A 17,856-nucleotide genomic window follows, 5' to 3' on the forward strand; every position below is an offset into this window, starting at 1 on the left:
AATAATAAATAATTAATTTTTAATAATTATAGGTCGGAACCTATAGTAGACTTTTCACTGTAACGATATCGCTATCTATGCGGGTGAAACCGCTGTATTAAATAAAGGTTTTTTAAACATAAAATAGTTATAGTAGGGAAGTCCACGACTCCACGATGCTAAATGTGTTAGAATCTGTAGAGTAGATTGTAGACGATAGCGAGAAGGTTGTATAGTGTTTCCACTTATGGTTTTAGCGGTGGGGCGTTTTTTTTTTTATTTTTAAACATTTAAAAAAGAAAAAAAATGGCATGGGAATACTCGAGCGCGTTAAATATTGATATATATTACATGCTTCAGAGTTCAGGACGTGACTGAAATAAAATATTCTTTAATCTAACGATTCCTGCACTTATGGTTAGGGAGCCAGGTGCAAATTTGGTTAACTATTTCCTCTCAAGAGATAATTCGTCAGACGCATGAGAGTATAGTATTATAAAGCCTCGTGAACGTCAGCTGGCGCTCGGTTGGGGGGGTGAGCGGTTGTAGCCTCCCACGCACATAGGAAAAAAAATACATTCATTCATTCATTTCCTCTCAGCTAAAAATTTGTCAAATTGTAGCTAACCCAATATCTCAACGAAAAAAAATAGTCAGCTGGTTACAACATGGTGTATTATACGTCAGCTGGTGTCTCGAACATGAAAGTTAAATTTAAAGAAAAATTTATTTTCCGTTATTTCCTCTCAAACAAAAATTTACCTGATGATAGCTTATATGTAACTGTGGATAAATATATATGTCAGCTGGCTGTATCTTGGTGGAAAAACCGTCAGCTCATACGGGAGGCTACAACCGCTCTTTCCCCCAACCGAGCTCCAGCTGACGTTCACGAGGCTTCATAATACTATACTTTGATGCATTTTACTAATTACCGCTTGAGAGGAACTTGGTCATAAAATCTGCTGCTGGCTCCCGGACCATTAGGTGATTTCAAGGCTTTGATTATAGAGTGATAAATGAAAGTAGGTACTATAAAGCGCGTCACACACGGTGAAGATACTATAATATTTTATCTTAAGATATAACAGTATCTTAAAATAAAATATTATAGTAGGTATCTTCACCGTGTGTGACGCGCTTTACTCGCGCACGTCAGATTAAGATATACGGGGGTTAATTACAATCTAAGAAGTCCCCTTTTCGCTGATCTGAAGATTTGAGCTAACCCAATTTAAAAAGCGTCTCATGTCCAACTAGATAGCGGATTGTAACATATAGTAATTAGTTGCTCGAAACTGAAAACCTTTCGAAATTATTAAACACATAGACAATATATGTACGGCACAGTATTTTTTGAAGTTGATTTGTTATTCATTGGTGAATTTCTCAATTATTTCCTTAGCTCAACACACAGAAATTATGTGAAGCTGTGATGTAAAGTGTGCAGTGTGTACAAACCTTATTTAAAACTAAGACGATTTGGACCTTTTTTTATCTGTAGTTTAATTTTACAAAAATCCACCATTGACAGATGACATTTGACGGAATCCGTCAGCGGTCAGCGGTACAGAGAGCGGTACTCGGCTCAAATTTTTATTTTATACTAATTCAATTTTGATAGTATTTTTTCCCCTTGAAAGTAAAGTTTAAGATAAACTCAATACAATACTATGCAATATACTGAGTCTTGATTTATTTAATTACTTCTTTAGCCATGGCGGACAGAGATCTTTCTTTAGGTCCTAGGGATGGTTTATCATATCCAATTAAAGTCCAGTACTGCGGTAATTGTTCCATGCCAATAGAGTATTGTGAATACTACCCTGAATATGACAAATGTAAGCAGTGGTTAGAAAAGAATCTACCAACAGAGTTTGAAAAAGTAAAAATAGGTATGTATGTTTCGTCTTCTTTGCAAGGAATAAAGTGAGGTTATGGATGTTTATTTTCTGTATAAATTTATTATTATTTAAAAAAAATAGATGAAGAAGACAATGCCGGTGGTGAAGAGGAAAAGAAACGACAAAAGCGTGGAGGAAAGGGAATGTTAAAATCTAAGAAGAAAGAGGATGTCCCAAAACTTGTCCAAGTCTCTCGTGCCCCAAGGGGTAAAAAGAAGTCTGTGACAGTTGTATCTGGATTAAGTACTTTTGGTAAGATAACAAATATTAAGATTAATCACTAGACCTCAAATGTAAAGAAAAATGTTTGATTGACCCAAGAACATAAATAAACATAAATACATGAAACCTTAATTAAAAATAAAGGATTGTGAAAAGATTTACTTAGTTATTTTTTCAATGTAAAAAAATGGTTAAATTAAACCAGATATACCTGTAATTGTAACACTGTTAATTTGTTTTCCAGATATTGACTTAAAAGTGGCTGCTAAGTTTTTTGGAACAAAATTTGCATGTGGATCTTCTGTTACTGGTGATGATGAAATTGTAATACAAGGTGATGTCAAAGACGATCTATTTGATGTTATACCTGAAAAATGGCCAGAGGTATAGTTGTGTAGCATGTTTAATATATTTATTTATTGCTTAATATGTTTGCTTTTTCTTCACATATTAATATATTGAAGTAATTTGTGCTTATGCCATTAATAATATCAAATTATTAATTTTACAGATTGATGAAGATAGTATTGAAGACCTTGGAGACCAAAAAAGATAGTCTTGTAATGGGTTTAAGTCATCTAAAATTGTCACAGTTGTTTCCTGAATGACAATATTTTATGTTCCACATTACTAACTGTTCAGGAAATAGGATAACAACATTTATTTATTTCTTGTGCTTAATGATGTGAATAAAGTTTTCATCATAATGTAAAGAAGCTAATTATCAGTTTCATTCATTATTTTATAAAATATTGTATTATTAATCCAACAACCAAATCCTGAATATAAATAAATTAAATTATAAATAAATACATATTCTGTACTATATTACATTTTTTTAGAGAACAGTTATAGATCTGCATGTAATGTAGTGGTTCTTATTTTTAACCGACTTCAAAAAAAGGAGGAGGCTATCAATTCGGCCGGTATAAAATAAATTTCCGAATTTTACATATCTCAAAATCCAAAAAATATACTATTTGGTTATAGTTTACTCGCAGATAAGATATCAGATAATATTATTTTTTTTTAATTTAATAAATACGTATAATAATTAGTTTTAGTGAACAAAAGCGTAAGAATTTTTTTGTAAATTTAATACGTACTGAATGCTAAAATCACAACAAAACAGGATTCTAGAAAATAAATTGAAATGACAACATTTACAATATCTGACTGTCACTGTCATGACGTTGAATTTATGTAACGTTATTTGAGATCATAAGTAAAATTTCTCTTAAAATAATTGTGTTTTATGTTTGTGAGTTGTTATATAATTGTTATAAAAGATCTTTGATATAATTTGTAGGCAGCAAAATAAGTTTACATGATGGGTTATGATGAAATACTTATTCTAAGGTGGCAACTTTTATTCTTGAAGTCTAAATTTTAAGTATGGCAACTTTAGTTTGCAAAATCAAACACAACACAACAAAATAAAATCACTTTTCTACGTTTTACGTTCATTGTATGTTGTGTTTTGGCACAGAAACAATGACTTGTTAGTGCATATTCGCATATAGTGAACATAATGTGTTTAGAGATTTCTTGGAAGTGATTTGGAGCAATGACCATAATGTAGCGCGTAATCAAGTTCCACATAAGAGTATTCCAAAATTATAGTATTGATCTTTTGTCTTTAACTTTAACAGTGTATTTATAAGGACTTTAAAATGTCTGTGGTTAAAGGAAAGGCATTAGTGAAAATGGATGTTATCCAAGTTGGTGAATATGAATTTACAAAACAAGATATTATCGGTCATGGAGCCTTTGCTATGGTGTACAAAGGAAGGAAGAGAAAGGTACGTCACTGTGCTCTAAATATTCCCATGGTTCATCTTCACCAAAAATAGTTTTTCACAATGTTTGTTTTGTTATGAATGATTTCGCGTGTTGAAATCTAGGTTGTTTCCGCATTATTGATTCTATGTAAACTAGGATGTTGTAAACGCCATTGTAGCATCTTCAGAGAAGACAGCCTAGGTATCGATAAATATTTAGATCCAAACAAAAAAGTAGCTAATTGTTAATATATTACCTAAATACAAATAGGTAAATAGTTTGATCTATACGCAGCCTAAGTAAAACGACTTTATTTTCGTAAATAAACAATTATTTAACTGGGTAATCCAACAAATAGTTTAAAACATATAATTTAAAAATCTCATTATTAATTTACTTATTTATCATTTTCAATTCAAGAAAAGATCATTGATTTGCCTACTCACAAAATCAAACATGTAAAGTGTAAACAATAGAAGCTCAACAATAATAGTGCTCAGTTCTTAAAAAATATAGATTAATATAATCTATTTCATGATATTGTTTAATTGAAACATATTATAAAAAATAAACCTTAATCATATAGCTTTTACTTGTAGAATGAATTTCCATATAAGTCAATCAGATAAACATATAGGTATTACATTATATAGGTACACATAGGGTACATATAAAATTTGCAGTATTAACAGTGTAAGCAAACTGAAGCGAACTGATTATCGTACCGTGCGTAAAATTATTGTACATTAAGCGTATATGGATCAAAATTATCATACTTTTTAGGATAAAGTCAATTATAAATAAATAAATCATATAAATTGTAATATTGGTGCCCTACTATACTAGACAAAATTTCACTGTTCCCATGAAAGTTCGATATGAAACACGTCAAAATTTCATATTTGTATGGGTGAAATAATATAAATTCTCGAATTTTGCATGATAGAAATTATCGTATAATCAGCGTACGATAATACTATGCTATCGTACATCGTACGTAGGCACAAAATTATCGTATTTATACGATAATTATCGTACGGTTCCGAACACTGAGTATTAAACAGAATACAAGTTACATCTTTTCTCACACATATGTAATTTTATCATAAAATTTTCAACTAACTTGTGCTGCATTTAGGTGTATGGGGAAGTTATGTAGGCCAATTAAAAAATGTAATAAATCTTGGCAAAAACCTGTTAAGTATATTCCTATGAGATTATTGTATTTGCTTACTTCTGATTTTGGAACTGCAATTACTTGAATTAAAATAAGGTTATTTAAATATCTGATATCACAAAAATAATTCTAGGATTTTAAATATTGTAAAAAAATATATTGATAGGAAATGTTATGAACCTGTAATCAAAATTGGTAGACTACAGGCCCGTGTTGAAAAAATTATGGGTCATTTGACCCACCACCTGACCTATCTAGAATGATATAAGAGCATAAAATAATAAGATTCAGCACTATGACGTCACTTGTAAGCTGTCCACCTGAGTGCAGATGAGAATTCGAAGGTTCAGGTAGAGATTTTCTCCCCTTGTCTCCATGATTTTTGTACGGCGTTGCGGAATAATTGATTAAAAGTAGTATAGAAATAGTATGACACAGATGCCGTACAAAATCAAATGACCAAATTTACCCCGGCAACTGTCGAAAAATAAAAATAAATTCCGACTTTGTGGACCACCATTTTTGAACGGCATCTGTGTCATACTATTTCTATACTGCTTTTAAGCCATTATTCCGCAACGCCGTACAAAAATCATGGAGACAAGGGGAGAAAATCTCTACCTGAACCTTCGAATTCTCATCTGCACTGAGGTGGACAGCTTACAAGTGTCGTCATAGTGCTGAATCTTATTATTTTGTGCTCTTATATCATTCTAGATAGGTCAGGTGGTGGGTCAAATGACCCATAATTTTTTCAACATGGGCCTGTAGTCTATGGACAGAATGTTGACAACAGTTAAATTACTGCTCTACATATATGCACCTTTTGAGTAATGCATACAATTTTTTGTGCATTTGTCTTACTGAGTGTGTATTATGTCAGTATGTATTTGAATTTCTAAATTTTATATAAAGTTGGTATTAAGAAATATGAAACAAGACATACTAATTGCCTGCATATGTTTATAATATAAAGTACAGTAATAATATTGGTAACTCTGGTTAAAATCTTTGTAATTTTATTAAAACAAGGAACATTGTTCAGCTATCAAAAGAAGAGATATCAATTAAAGCCAGAATTAGAGGAAAGTAATTTACCTTATTTACTTACAAAATATGCATATTTAAGGTATATCCTTTTTTATTAATACACTAGCGGCCCGCCCCGGCTTCGCCCGTGGTACATATGAAAAATAGATGTTGGCCGATTCTCAGACTTACCCGATATGCACAGAAAATTTCATGAGAATCGGTCCACCCGTTTCGGAGGAGTATGCAGACTAACATTGTGACACGAGAATTTTATATATAAGATACTTGTCGTCCAATCATTGTAATTAAGCTTTGTGTGCTCCAACTACACAATATGAGATACACAACTTTTGATATATCTCGCAGAATATGTTTACAACTAGAGTCTAGGAACTAGATAAACTAGTCAGAGGAGGTGTAAAGCATTGAAAATTGAAATGTTATATTTGAATTTAATGAAATTTTAAATGTGAGTTCTTCCACAATAACTTTTGAAACTATAACTAGGTACTAAATCTATGATGGGGTGGAAATGTTCCACATCCATGCACATGATATACATACTATATTTTTCAGTTTGTCACACATATCTCTAGCAAACAAGTAAGTATAATGATACTTCCTTGCTCTGAGTATTCTCAGCTTGGATTTCAGTTCTTTGTTAGAAACTGGTGCAACAGCCTACAACTAAGTATGGTAGTATGTTTTAATATGTGCTTTTCAAGGACAGCTTGCTCATCATATTCTCTATGACTTTATTTTTTCATTTTATTTCTATAAATATATAGACTTAGTAGCTCGTATGTTTTTTTTTTCATATTTTTGATGTTATTACTTATTTAATTACATAAATAAGCTATTTTGCATTTAGTTCTGTAGCCTGTGATATGTATTTTTTTATTTTAACAGATTTTCCAATTGTAGTAGGTATATTATATTTTTAGCTTTGGGGGTTTCAATAATAAAGTATATTTTCCTGATACAGAATATCTGAAGACATGTAATTATATGAAATATCCTGTTTAGATACCTACGAAAGTTTACGTAGCGAATGTAGCTACGACCTACGTAAAAACTATGAAAAGATATTTGAATATAAATGCTAGAATAATAGACAACTATTATTATATTCAAGATCAATCCAAAATGAAAGTCATCAAAAAATACTTATACTATAGTATAAGTATTTGATGACTTTCATTTTTCCATTTCTTTTGTTGCTAACCACGCACGTACGATTTTGGCTCAGATGATTTATGCGTGGGAGATCGCCCTCACGTTATGTGAATAAGCTATTAGCTCTCCCGTAAACACTAGTAAAATTCGTCTTAACTGCAATTAAACCGCTAGTTTATCCCAATAATTGACAAACAATTACTTAAGGCGTATGTTGAAAATTGAAATCAGGTCAGACAGTAACCGATGAACCTATGGAATGTAGGGCGGGCTAATCTTAGAACAGCGCCGGCGCAGCCCTGAACCCCTTTGCGTTAAAGTAAAACAAGCAGAATGATACACATACCTAGCTAAATATATCTTAATATAAATCCTGGTAGGTACATAGTCTTGCTATTGGCGTTAGCTGATTCATACTGGATTGATTACCTAACAAACTTAAATGAAAATGTTAACTTTGAACTTATGATAAGATTCTCTTAAATAGGACATCGAGTTGCAATACCGCTGTAAACAAGAAAATCCTACTAATATTATAAATTTGAAAGTGTTATACCTATTTGGAGGATGGTAAAGAAATTAATTAATATACATATAGGTACGTGATTATTTCCTACAATTTTAAGAATGTTACTGTAAACTATGGATGGTACAATTGTGATGAAACGATTAAACTTTCCGCGTAATTTGACCCTTTTCTTATGTAATCAATTGCCATTTGCCATAAAAGTAGCCTTCGAAATTCTTATCATATCAGTAGAAAGTACAATACCAAATATCTAAACTTTAAAGCTCTACCTCATATTTATGGTAAACATTTGTTGAGCAACAGTTGATAAACATGGTGGAATATTGTTTAAATGTTGACACTCCTCGTATCTCACTCCTCGCGCATTTCAACGTGCGTTAAAAACTCTGCACCACCACAATGTTGCCAGCAACATTTGGCAGCAACTCATCAACATTTTGAGTCAACATTGATTCTGAACAAAATATATTTACAGTGTATATGTGTCTAACCTGTAATGCTCTAAGTTTCTAACATACAGAAGACCCCTTTGATATTCTACTATAATAATTGTATGATATAAGATCACTAATTTCCTACTACTCATTTTAGTACAGATATATACATAGTTATTTAATTCCATTAAATCTTACTAAAAATATGAACACATACCGAGTACTGCGGTTGTATATGAGACTTTCTTATGTTGCAATAAAGACTTTTTGTCGAGGTAGTTCACACAATATACCTAACTTCAAATCAAGAATACGGGTTCCGGCATATCGAATGTAAAAATCGTTTCACACGCGGCCACTTATGTAATTGTATTCTGCAATAACCGTATTTATGCGTTTATGCACTCCATCGCGCGCTGGTTGGAAAAAAAATATAATGAGAAGAAGTCAAAACCGTTAGGTTTTCTTATCAATAAAAGATAGAGGCTCGTAAGGGCGATGACTTCAAAATTTAAAGCATGTTTTGTAAAAGGTTTTTTTTTTATCCAAGAGTGTTTTTTTTTTAAATCAACGTTCCCGAAATAATTAAGGTTCTCTATTGGTATATGTGGCAAACCGCTTCCTTGGTACAGTGGTTGACGCGTGAGCGTAGAACCGAGGGGTCCTGGGTTCGATTTCCGGTGGAGACGAAGAAAAAAAAAAGTCATGGTCTGGCAGGACACAGAAGGCTGATCACCTACTTGTCGCTAAAGAAAATCGATCAGTGAACAGATATTATGTACTTTCATTTTTTGAAGTTGGTAATAAAAAGTTTACAGGAAATTAGGTAAAAGCAATTTTAATGTAGGGAGGTAGTTACTATCCAAAAGGCAAAAACTGCATTGCTTTGGGATTAGGTATTAAACAAATTTGAGATCTTTGTCGTCAGAAATAAGCTAATATTTATTTCTTTTGCTACAGAACCCATCACAGTCAGTGGCCGTGAAAGTCGTCACAAAGAAAGGTATACAGAAGGCATCAGAGATCCTGGTGAAGGAAATCAAAATTCTTCGTGAGCTGACGGCGCTCCATCACACGAACCTTGTCGCCATGCACGACTGTATGGACAGCACAGCTTATGTTTATGTTGTTATGGAGGTGAGTTTATATACCAACCCTCATATTATTAGATACACCGTGTAATAATTATAGACCATACATCTCACTGTATGAATACATATGGAACCGAAAAGCATTATCTAACACGTGCGTTGTCTATTAACTATTTTACCACTTGGTCGATAAAACATACAAAAAATTACCCACCACGTAATATTGTTGCGCACTAGACTAAGTTATTACGTAGGTTTTAATTTTAATACAAAATATAAATTTCTGACTTTATGCACGTTTATTTATAAGTACAAACTGCGCCGCTTAATGTCGTTTCAGTCCTGATAAATAACCTGTAACCCCCATATATTTACACACAATGTAAACGGAATCCGCGTGCTTTGTTTAATTTGCTCACCCGTTTGGTTCTACAATTACCAGGAAGTCGTGGTTATTAGTTGGTACTAGGTGCCGATTGGCGTCCGTAACCCACTGGCCTTGCCCTTAATCCGTCTGCCGATAACGACATGTACATTACTGTCGCCTCTTCAGGAGGCTATATTTTTATATTTATTGCTACACTTTACATGCGAGACATTATATACAATTTATTAAATAATTTACATATTTTATGTTATTATCACTGTACATTATAAGAGCTAACTTATTGTTACATTACTAATACAGAGATCTTTTATTTTTTATTATTTTTATTTATTTGCACCTAGTAACTACAAAAGTTTTTTAACATGACGTTCATTTTCATGATATCTATTATGTATACGTACGAAATACTCTTCCGTATGTCGCGCCTCACGCTGCTTGATTCGTAACAAGGTCAAAGCTTCATTGGCTCACCTCTTCGTGTTATAAAACTGAGCAAACGATATCATGTTCTATTAAAAAATATAAATTCGCATGACGGTAATTAATTGTAAACACTAAATAAGTAAGTAACCTATGTCGTTTATTGTGCGAGTTTCATATAAGGAGTAGTTGGATAAACATTGCGGTAAACAACATTGTTTACTATTGGTATATTGGAGTTATCAGACGTTGATTCAATGCGTTTTAACAATGAGACCGAAAGAGTCGACGACCGGAAGTCTGTAACAAATTGCGCATCAAATTTTGCGTATGTAGACGAAGTTTCGATAAATTGCGTATATATCTAATAGATTTGATAAGAAATCTGTTCCAACCGCACTAATTCCACAATTCCACGCAGCCGTAACGTGTTGTCTCCTCTAGGCCACACTATCAACCTAAAATTAAATTCAACTCTCGAGATAAAACACGTTTTGCTAATAATAATTTTGAACTGCGTATTTGGTGAAGTCCGATGCTTGTTTTTATTTACATTTCCGAATCACTTACATTATTTTTAAATAGGTACACTACACTAAGAAGTTTATTATTTGCAAATGGATAGTATTTTTAGATGTATAACGCGAACACCAGACCGAAACCAACGCAATGAATGCCCTTTCGTATCAATTGTTCCACATAAAATTAATTTAAGAGACGGGTACTACTCCTCCTATGGATATGAGTCTTTAACATTACAGCTACAATGTTCTTAATAATCTTATTCAGATACAATAGTATCGCAGCATTTGGTTATTTAAGTTTAAACGGTGTCACACGACGTACTGCATGCCCTACTAACCTTTAATATCGTTGATGACTGCTCTGAAATCTCTCGTACCGACTATCTGTACGAGATAAATTATACCGGTTATGTAAATAACTGTATATGTAAACTAAACAGTAATGATTAGCTGGTTAATTGCACGCCTCATAAGCGAAGCGTTGAGGTGGGTACTACTGTCGCTTCGCGCAAAACATCTGATTTTTCAAACTTAAAATGTCTTTATGTATCATACATTGCACTTGTAAGATAATACATACACACACATATTAAGAAAAAACACTATTTTTAACGTTCATGATATTTTTGATGTCATTTTTGTTATTTAAACTAGTTAAAAAACAGTTTAAAAAAGTTCTGTCTTGGACGTCCGTGTGTCTGTATGTGCGGATCCTTTTTCTTGTTAACACGATAGCGACCGAAATACTTTACTAATCGAATCTTTTTTTTTTCTCTTACGCTTGAGTATGCTCAGGAATAGAACCCTTTCATTTTTCAGGGTCTGATTCGATGTGGTTTAATTGTTATTAAATAAACAAAAATAATAATTAATAAATAATTATTAAAAAAAAATTATGAGGCGTGCACTTTTGGATTTTCCAAACTATTTTACTTTATTAAGTATTATGATTGGAAAAAGGGACATTATATGGAAATAGGTGTGGGTGCGTACTAATAGTCATTAAATATAATTATACTAATTCTTAACGATCACTGTGATTCACCGTAAATGAATTATGTACTTACTAGTTTTATTTTCCTACTTTTTTTCTATGTCTATTTAATGCTCATGAATAACCAATCACATTTTATAAAACCACAAATAAAGCATTACTTAATACTTACATAAGTATTTTTTTACTCATTACTTATTTATTTATAACGATAACTCGTTGACATTGAGTATAGCCTGGTTGTGAATAAGTAAATCATGTATTTGGTAGCAGAATTATCGCGCTATAAGAGTTAAATATGATTCAACATTTTCATAAGTTTAGAACAAAGGATACGAGCGAAGGATGTAAATAAGACAGTCCTGCGTTTATTCGGATTGCGCAATGTAGTTCACTCGTGTAGAAACTAGAAACTATCTAGGTGGCAGGCGCGCCACGTTTGTTGGGATCACCGTGCCTGCACGTGCTGGCCCTGCCTCGTGGATGTGATCAACGCGATACAGATAATTGCGCACAAAATGACGGTTACCCGCTCACACAAATTAAATAGGCCAAAGAACTAAGAATCGTTTTCAATTGAAGTAAATATTGAAAAATGTTTTTCATGTTTTTCCGTGTCTAATCTTTTCATTAGGTATTTCGTTAAATGATAAGAAGATAATGTATTCATGTCAAGAGCTTATTGGTCAGTGTAACACAGGGAACTAACGTTTTATTGATAATAAATAATAATATTGCATTGTATACCTACAATATAATATTATAAATAATAAATAATAACACACTTTCGGATTAAGTAATTTTGTATTGCACTCATATAAGGCCGGGTCCACATTTGTAGCATTTCGGTGTATCGTATCTCCGTTGCGTGGCCTCGGCGCGTATCATGATCGCTAGTTTGGACGCAAGATGATACCCGTTGATGATACACACCGTATCTGATACGGCCCGATCCGCACTAACCGTGTATCATGATACACCTCGTATCTGATACGCGTATCACGATCGGTGGTATGGACGTATTTTGATACTGTATTACGATACGATATACGTGATACACCGCGAACCATCGTGTGTCGGTTTTTCCGCGATCATCAAAGAGGATACACATCGTATCGATCAAGTTTGGACGTGAATGCAATTGATACGCGATCATTGCCTGTGTTCCCGCCATTTCGTGGTTTTCGTGGAGCGTCCATTGTCGCCGATACACTGAGATGATACAGCATTTGATAAGTATGGACGCGTTTTTTTTCAAGATACGCCTTTATAATACGACATGGACAAATGAGCGTCCATATTTATGATACAAATACTCGATACGATACGACTGATCGTGATACGTCAAGATGCTACAAATGTGGACCCGGCCACGTGCTGGCCACGGACAATTCGCTATAGCGAAAATTCGCGCGGCGCGACTGGCGGCGCGTCTTGCGAATGAATCAAATGTATGGAAATGTACTGGGCATGCCACGCGCAGCGGCGACCAGCGAGACGACCGGCGAAATTTCCCCGAGCGAATCGCGCGGCACGACTAGCGATCGAAACAAATGTATGAGTTATTACGGCGCAGGCCACGGAGTCGAGCGGCAGACGCGGCGACTACTCCCGGAGCGAACTTAATTTAAAATACTTAGTTTGTTTTTTTTTCGCGAAAATGGAGACGGAAGCTTTTATTGTAGAAATTCTAGCTAGACCAGCTATTTGGAAGTCTAGCCACCCGCAACATAATTTTTCATCATGCCTATATTTTTCATATTTTTGGTGGAATTCTCCGTCTGTAACACGATTTCTATTTAATTCGTGTACTCCACTATAATATCTTCCAAACATTAAATCTTGAGCATAAAAGCTGCTACTCTCCAAACAACGTCGAGCTAACTTTGATAAAGCTATCTCGTCTCCTCGTCTACACTGGTCGCGGCGGCGAACGCAACTGCCCGTGGCATGCTTACCGCTCCGCGCGACTTGCCGCGCCGCCCGTCGCGCCGTCGGTCGCGCCGCCGGTGTCCGTGGCCAGCCCGTTACCGATTACTAATCTATATTACAAAGATTGTAAGAAAATTAAATTGCTAAGGATTCATAGGTAGGTACTAGGTACATGCTGAAAATGTATGTCCATAGAATTGATCATAACCCAAGTCCCTAATACATATAACATAACATAAGTTGTGTAATCATAGTGTTTAGGATGTAATAGAAATAGGAATATAGTAACACCAGTCAAACACCTTGCATGTAGTACGGTCTACCAAATTCCTGGAGTGTGCTGGAAATTATTGTCACACATATTCTTAGATAATATTTTTTATGGACACAATATCAACGAAATGAATTATCTTTTTTAGTTACCAGTGTTGAAAATTTGTGACTAGTTCTTGAAACGTTTTTGTAAGTTTTTATTTACATACCGCCTACTTATAATAGAATGTCAAGGGCAAGAACACTTTTTTATTTAGGAGTCGTGTGTATTAAATGCGTAATATAAAGCAATTGCTTGCGTGGATTTAAAGCCAAAGAAAGTTCATTAGCTTCCGTTAATTTTAGCGAAACGTGTTGTGCAGCATCTGACTTTGTAATTACATCTCCCGTATATTATATTTGTAAACATTTCAACTTATATTCTACTCAATTCAGAGTTCAGACTATAATTCTTGAAAAGCAACACATTTTTTTAATTAAAGTTATTTATTTGGTAAATATTAAATAACTAGCTGCTCCGCGCGGTTTCACCCCCGTGGCTCCACTCCTGTTGGCCGTAGCGTGATGATATATTAAAGCCTATATATAGCCTTCCTCGATAAATGAGCTATCTAACACCGAAAGAATTTTTCAAATCGGACCAGTAGTTACCGAGATTAGCGCGTTCAAACAATGAAACAAACAAACTCTTCAGCTTTATAATATTAGTATAGATATGTATCCTAGGAACTATAGGATGTAGGTACATTCTTCTATTTTCAAGTCTAATTTATTTTGAAATGAGAACTGGAAATAACTTTACAAACTTTTTTGATGTTCTTGATATAGATATCTAATAATTAGACATCGGATTATATGCATTTGCATATTTGCATATGCAAATGCATAAAACTCTCTAATTACGGCGTTAGTGCATATTTTAAGCCTTTTTCCCCAATCGTGCATATTTCGTTAAGTAGAGGGAATTTTGATTGGTCGACTGACCTTTATTAGCCAATCAGAACGCTCAGCGAGTAAACAAACCCTATTTTGGCATGGTTAAATGGCAAAAAATTACATAATGGGCTCCATTTTAAGTAAATTTTAGCCATTCAAAATAGGGCTAGATTACCCTTTTGGGGCTAAAAACTTAAAACACGGGTTGAATTCCAAAAAAGGGCTAGATTTAGCCCGGAAAGGTCTAAGGTGGCAACACTGGGCTCGCGGGTGACAAACGTCACAAATTTGCGCTCGAAAATTTGGGTAAAAATGTTTAATTGTATATTGGCACAAAAACTATTCTTAATTTCAAGAAAATTTCACTGTTTTTGTACAATCTTTGATTTAAATATATAAAAATAATAAAAGAATTTGATTTTGTATTGTGCATATTTTAGGCATATCAGTAATTTTTAGTGCATATTTCGGCCTTTTTTAGTGCATATTTGCATGCATATTTTGGCATTTTGTTAGTGCATATAATCCGATGTCTACGTAATAATATAGTGCTATTTTTAATAAACTGTTCAAAGCTTGACTTGCGAAGGGTTTACATAAAATTACATTTAATATTTCATTATTACCGAAAGTGGCTCTGATGTTTAGAGTTTTAGACGTTATTTGAATTTTGAAATTTTCTAAGTCATAACCACAATATATATACCGAGACAAATTCAACGAGCGAAGAACGAATGGTTGAAGGGATCTGTTCAACCGTACGTTCTTGAGTTAAAAGCGGTGTAACTAACATGACTTTCTTTTATAAAATATAGACACGGGCCTTTTTGACATTGAAAATGGAACAACATCTAATAAGCTTCACTCGGCGATAAGTTTACAATGTACATCACTGCATGTTAATATGTATTAGATATCAAGAATACCTTTGATATTTCCAACCAACTGAAACAAATTTATAGTATTATAGAATATACCTAGTCTCAACCAAATACTAATAAATATTATGTAAATTGAAAAAAATCAAGCAAATTAATCTTATTGCTTTATACTTTATAGTTTACTAGCTTTCCACCCGCAGCTTCGCCCGCGCAGTCAAATAAAAACCCGCATAGTTCCCGTGGGATTTCCGGGATAAAACCTATCCTATTTCCCGGGGTAAAAAGTAGCATATGTCCTTTCTCGGGTATCAAAATATCTCTATACCAAATTTCATGCAAATTGGTTCAGAAGTTAAGGCGTGATTGAGTAACAGACAGGCAGACAGAGTTACTTTCGCATTTATAATATTAGTATGGATATGCATAATTTATATCCTTGACTTCTCCTTTACTTCTCTTTTGTTTCATTTTTACGCAAATGGAAAAGTATTCAAGGCGCGCTTTGCAAATTATGCAACATCGTTATAATTATTATCAGACTGCTAGTCTATCCGCGAGCTCGTGCCCACTGCCCACGTGTCGTTTATAATTTATATACATAATATCATAGCAATGTGGGCAACATAGATGAGATTTAAATATTTATTGATGTCAAAGCAAATGACGTGCGTCTTGTCATTTTTGCAGACCACGGATATACAAACAAAATGTTACTAAGGGCGTATTCAGAAAGAAAGCTTGAAACTTATAAGCGCTTATCGGCGCTTGTCATGTTCATATATTTTCCTGCGCGGGTTACCAGCGCTGACAAGCGGCGATAAGCGCTTATAAGTTTCAAGCTTTCTTTCTGAATACGCCCTAACGATTTATAGACGTCACGCACACGTGTCCAATCTATTTAGTGTTATATTTTTTATTTTACTTCTGGAAATAACTAAATGTTAATCTTTACAGCTAGAAAGTAGTATGATGAGGCGTGATTCAAGCGTATAAGCACTGATCACTCTGATAAAAATATAAACAAGAATTATGTACACAATAAATGGAATATAGCTTCAAATACAAACATTAAAGAAAGAAACAATAAACATACATAAGACCCTACAAAATGCACGTGGTATGGTCGGACCTTGAGCGTTCTGAATAGGGCTTCACACTATTGCCACCGTGTTCATAAATTTGTCTCACCTGTGCATGCGTCATTACCTCTTCGGTTTCTTTGTTGTAGGTACATAAATAGCTTATAATATAGCTAAAGTCTTACGTAGGAATTAACTATAAATAACTGCAATTTTTATTTCTACATCTGATTGCAAATACATATATGTATATGTGTAGGCAAATATGGGGAATAAATACATTTTTTACTTACATATTACCTACCTAGTACCTAGGTATATATCTTTTCGTAATGGCTATCCTTATTTTATTATACATTGTGGTTATACGCGTGGTTTCTTCACTTTAGAAACCACATTTATAACACCATCCATTTACTAATATTACATATTATTCCCTCATCTGACAAGAGCGTCTAGATTGTAGGCTAGGTAATAAGCGCGTATGATTGCGTCAGGTTAGTTTCTACGTACATTGTAACTCGTTGAAGCTTGAAAGTGAGGCACCGGAAACCACATCATTACTTTCTACAGAGTCAAATCAGTATTTTCATTTAATTCAAGCAGATCTTAATTTACAGAATACATTTTTTTAATTGAAACATTTTGTACGCGATAGTAGGTATATACAGTAGCACCTCTATAAGTCGAATATCAAGGGAGACGCCAAAAAATTCGAGTTATAGAGTTTTCAACTTATGGAGGATTTCGACTTAGGCGGATTTTGATTCGACATAAAGAGTTTGAGGTTTATTCTTATAAATATTGAGTTACAGAGGTAAAATAAATTAAAATTCAACTTGCAGAGGTCACAAACAGTTTTTATTTATTATAAATCAACATTATTTCAAATCATTTTAAAATAAAAAATATGGCATTAAAAAAGTCAGTATTTTTTTTTTGCTTTAGATAATTTGGTTGTTCTCTAGCATTTTATAATCTATAAAGAGCAGAAAATTCTTCTTTTTCAAAGATACTGGTTTGCTTTATAAAATTTCGTAAGGTAATCAATGCGGTTCTTGCCTCTTTGATGGAAACCCATGGAGCGCATGTACTATTCACGT

The 17,856-nt window shown here is 33.6% G+C and overlaps 2 protein-coding genes across 4 annotated transcripts in view; both read left to right on the forward strand.

The window, feature by feature from the left end:
* Window positions 1–1,560: 1,560 nt before the first annotated feature.
* Window positions 1,561–2,855, forward strand: DENR (density-regulated protein). Its single transcript, XM_090108787.1, has 4 exons — window positions 1,561–1,874; window positions 1,965–2,135; window positions 2,350–2,489; window positions 2,617–2,855. Exons 1-4 carry the CDS (start codon window positions 1,697–1,699, stop codon window positions 2,659–2,661), a joined length of 534 nt encoding a protein of 177 aa, XP_089964913.1. The 5' UTR covers window positions 1,561–1,696; the 3' UTR covers window positions 2,662–2,855.
* Window positions 2,856–3,508: 653 nt separating this feature from the next.
* Atg1 (serine/threonine-protein kinase unc-51-like protein Atg1) overlaps window positions 3,509–17,856 on the forward strand; it is a 39,663-nt gene continuing 25,315 nt past the window's right edge. For all 3 annotated transcript variants that reach the window (XM_090108788.1, XM_090108789.1, XM_090108791.1), the window contains exons 1-2: window positions 3,509–3,907; window positions 9,196–9,372. In XM_090108788.1, the coding sequence (XP_089964914.1) occupies window positions 3,779–3,907; window positions 9,196–9,372 (306 nt within the window). In that variant the 5' untranslated portion in view covers window positions 3,509–3,778. The remainder of the gene's footprint in view (window positions 3,908–9,195; window positions 9,373–17,856) is intronic.

The sequence above is a fragment of the Colias eurytheme genome, chromosome 13 (assembly GCF_061535395.1).
Source record: "Colias eurytheme isolate Ceu_HAF_F1 chromosome 13, ilColEury1 Martin Lab GWU primary, whole genome shotgun sequence".
Lineage (NCBI taxonomy): Eukaryota > Metazoa > Arthropoda > Insecta > Lepidoptera > Pieridae > Colias > Colias eurytheme.

Coding starts and splice junctions, on each gene's coding strand:
- DENR (XM_090108787.1), top strand. CDS start 1,697: ATGGCGGACAGAGATCTTTCTTTAGGTCCTAGGGATGGTTTATCATAT. Junction 2,136..2,349: donor ATCTGGATTAAGTACTTTTG/GTAAGATAACAA, acceptor TTTGTTTTCCAG/ATATTGACTTAAAAGTGGCT. Junction 2,490..2,616: donor TACCTGAAAAATGGCCAGAG/GTATAGTTGTGT, acceptor TTAATTTTACAG/ATTGATGAAGATAGTATTGA.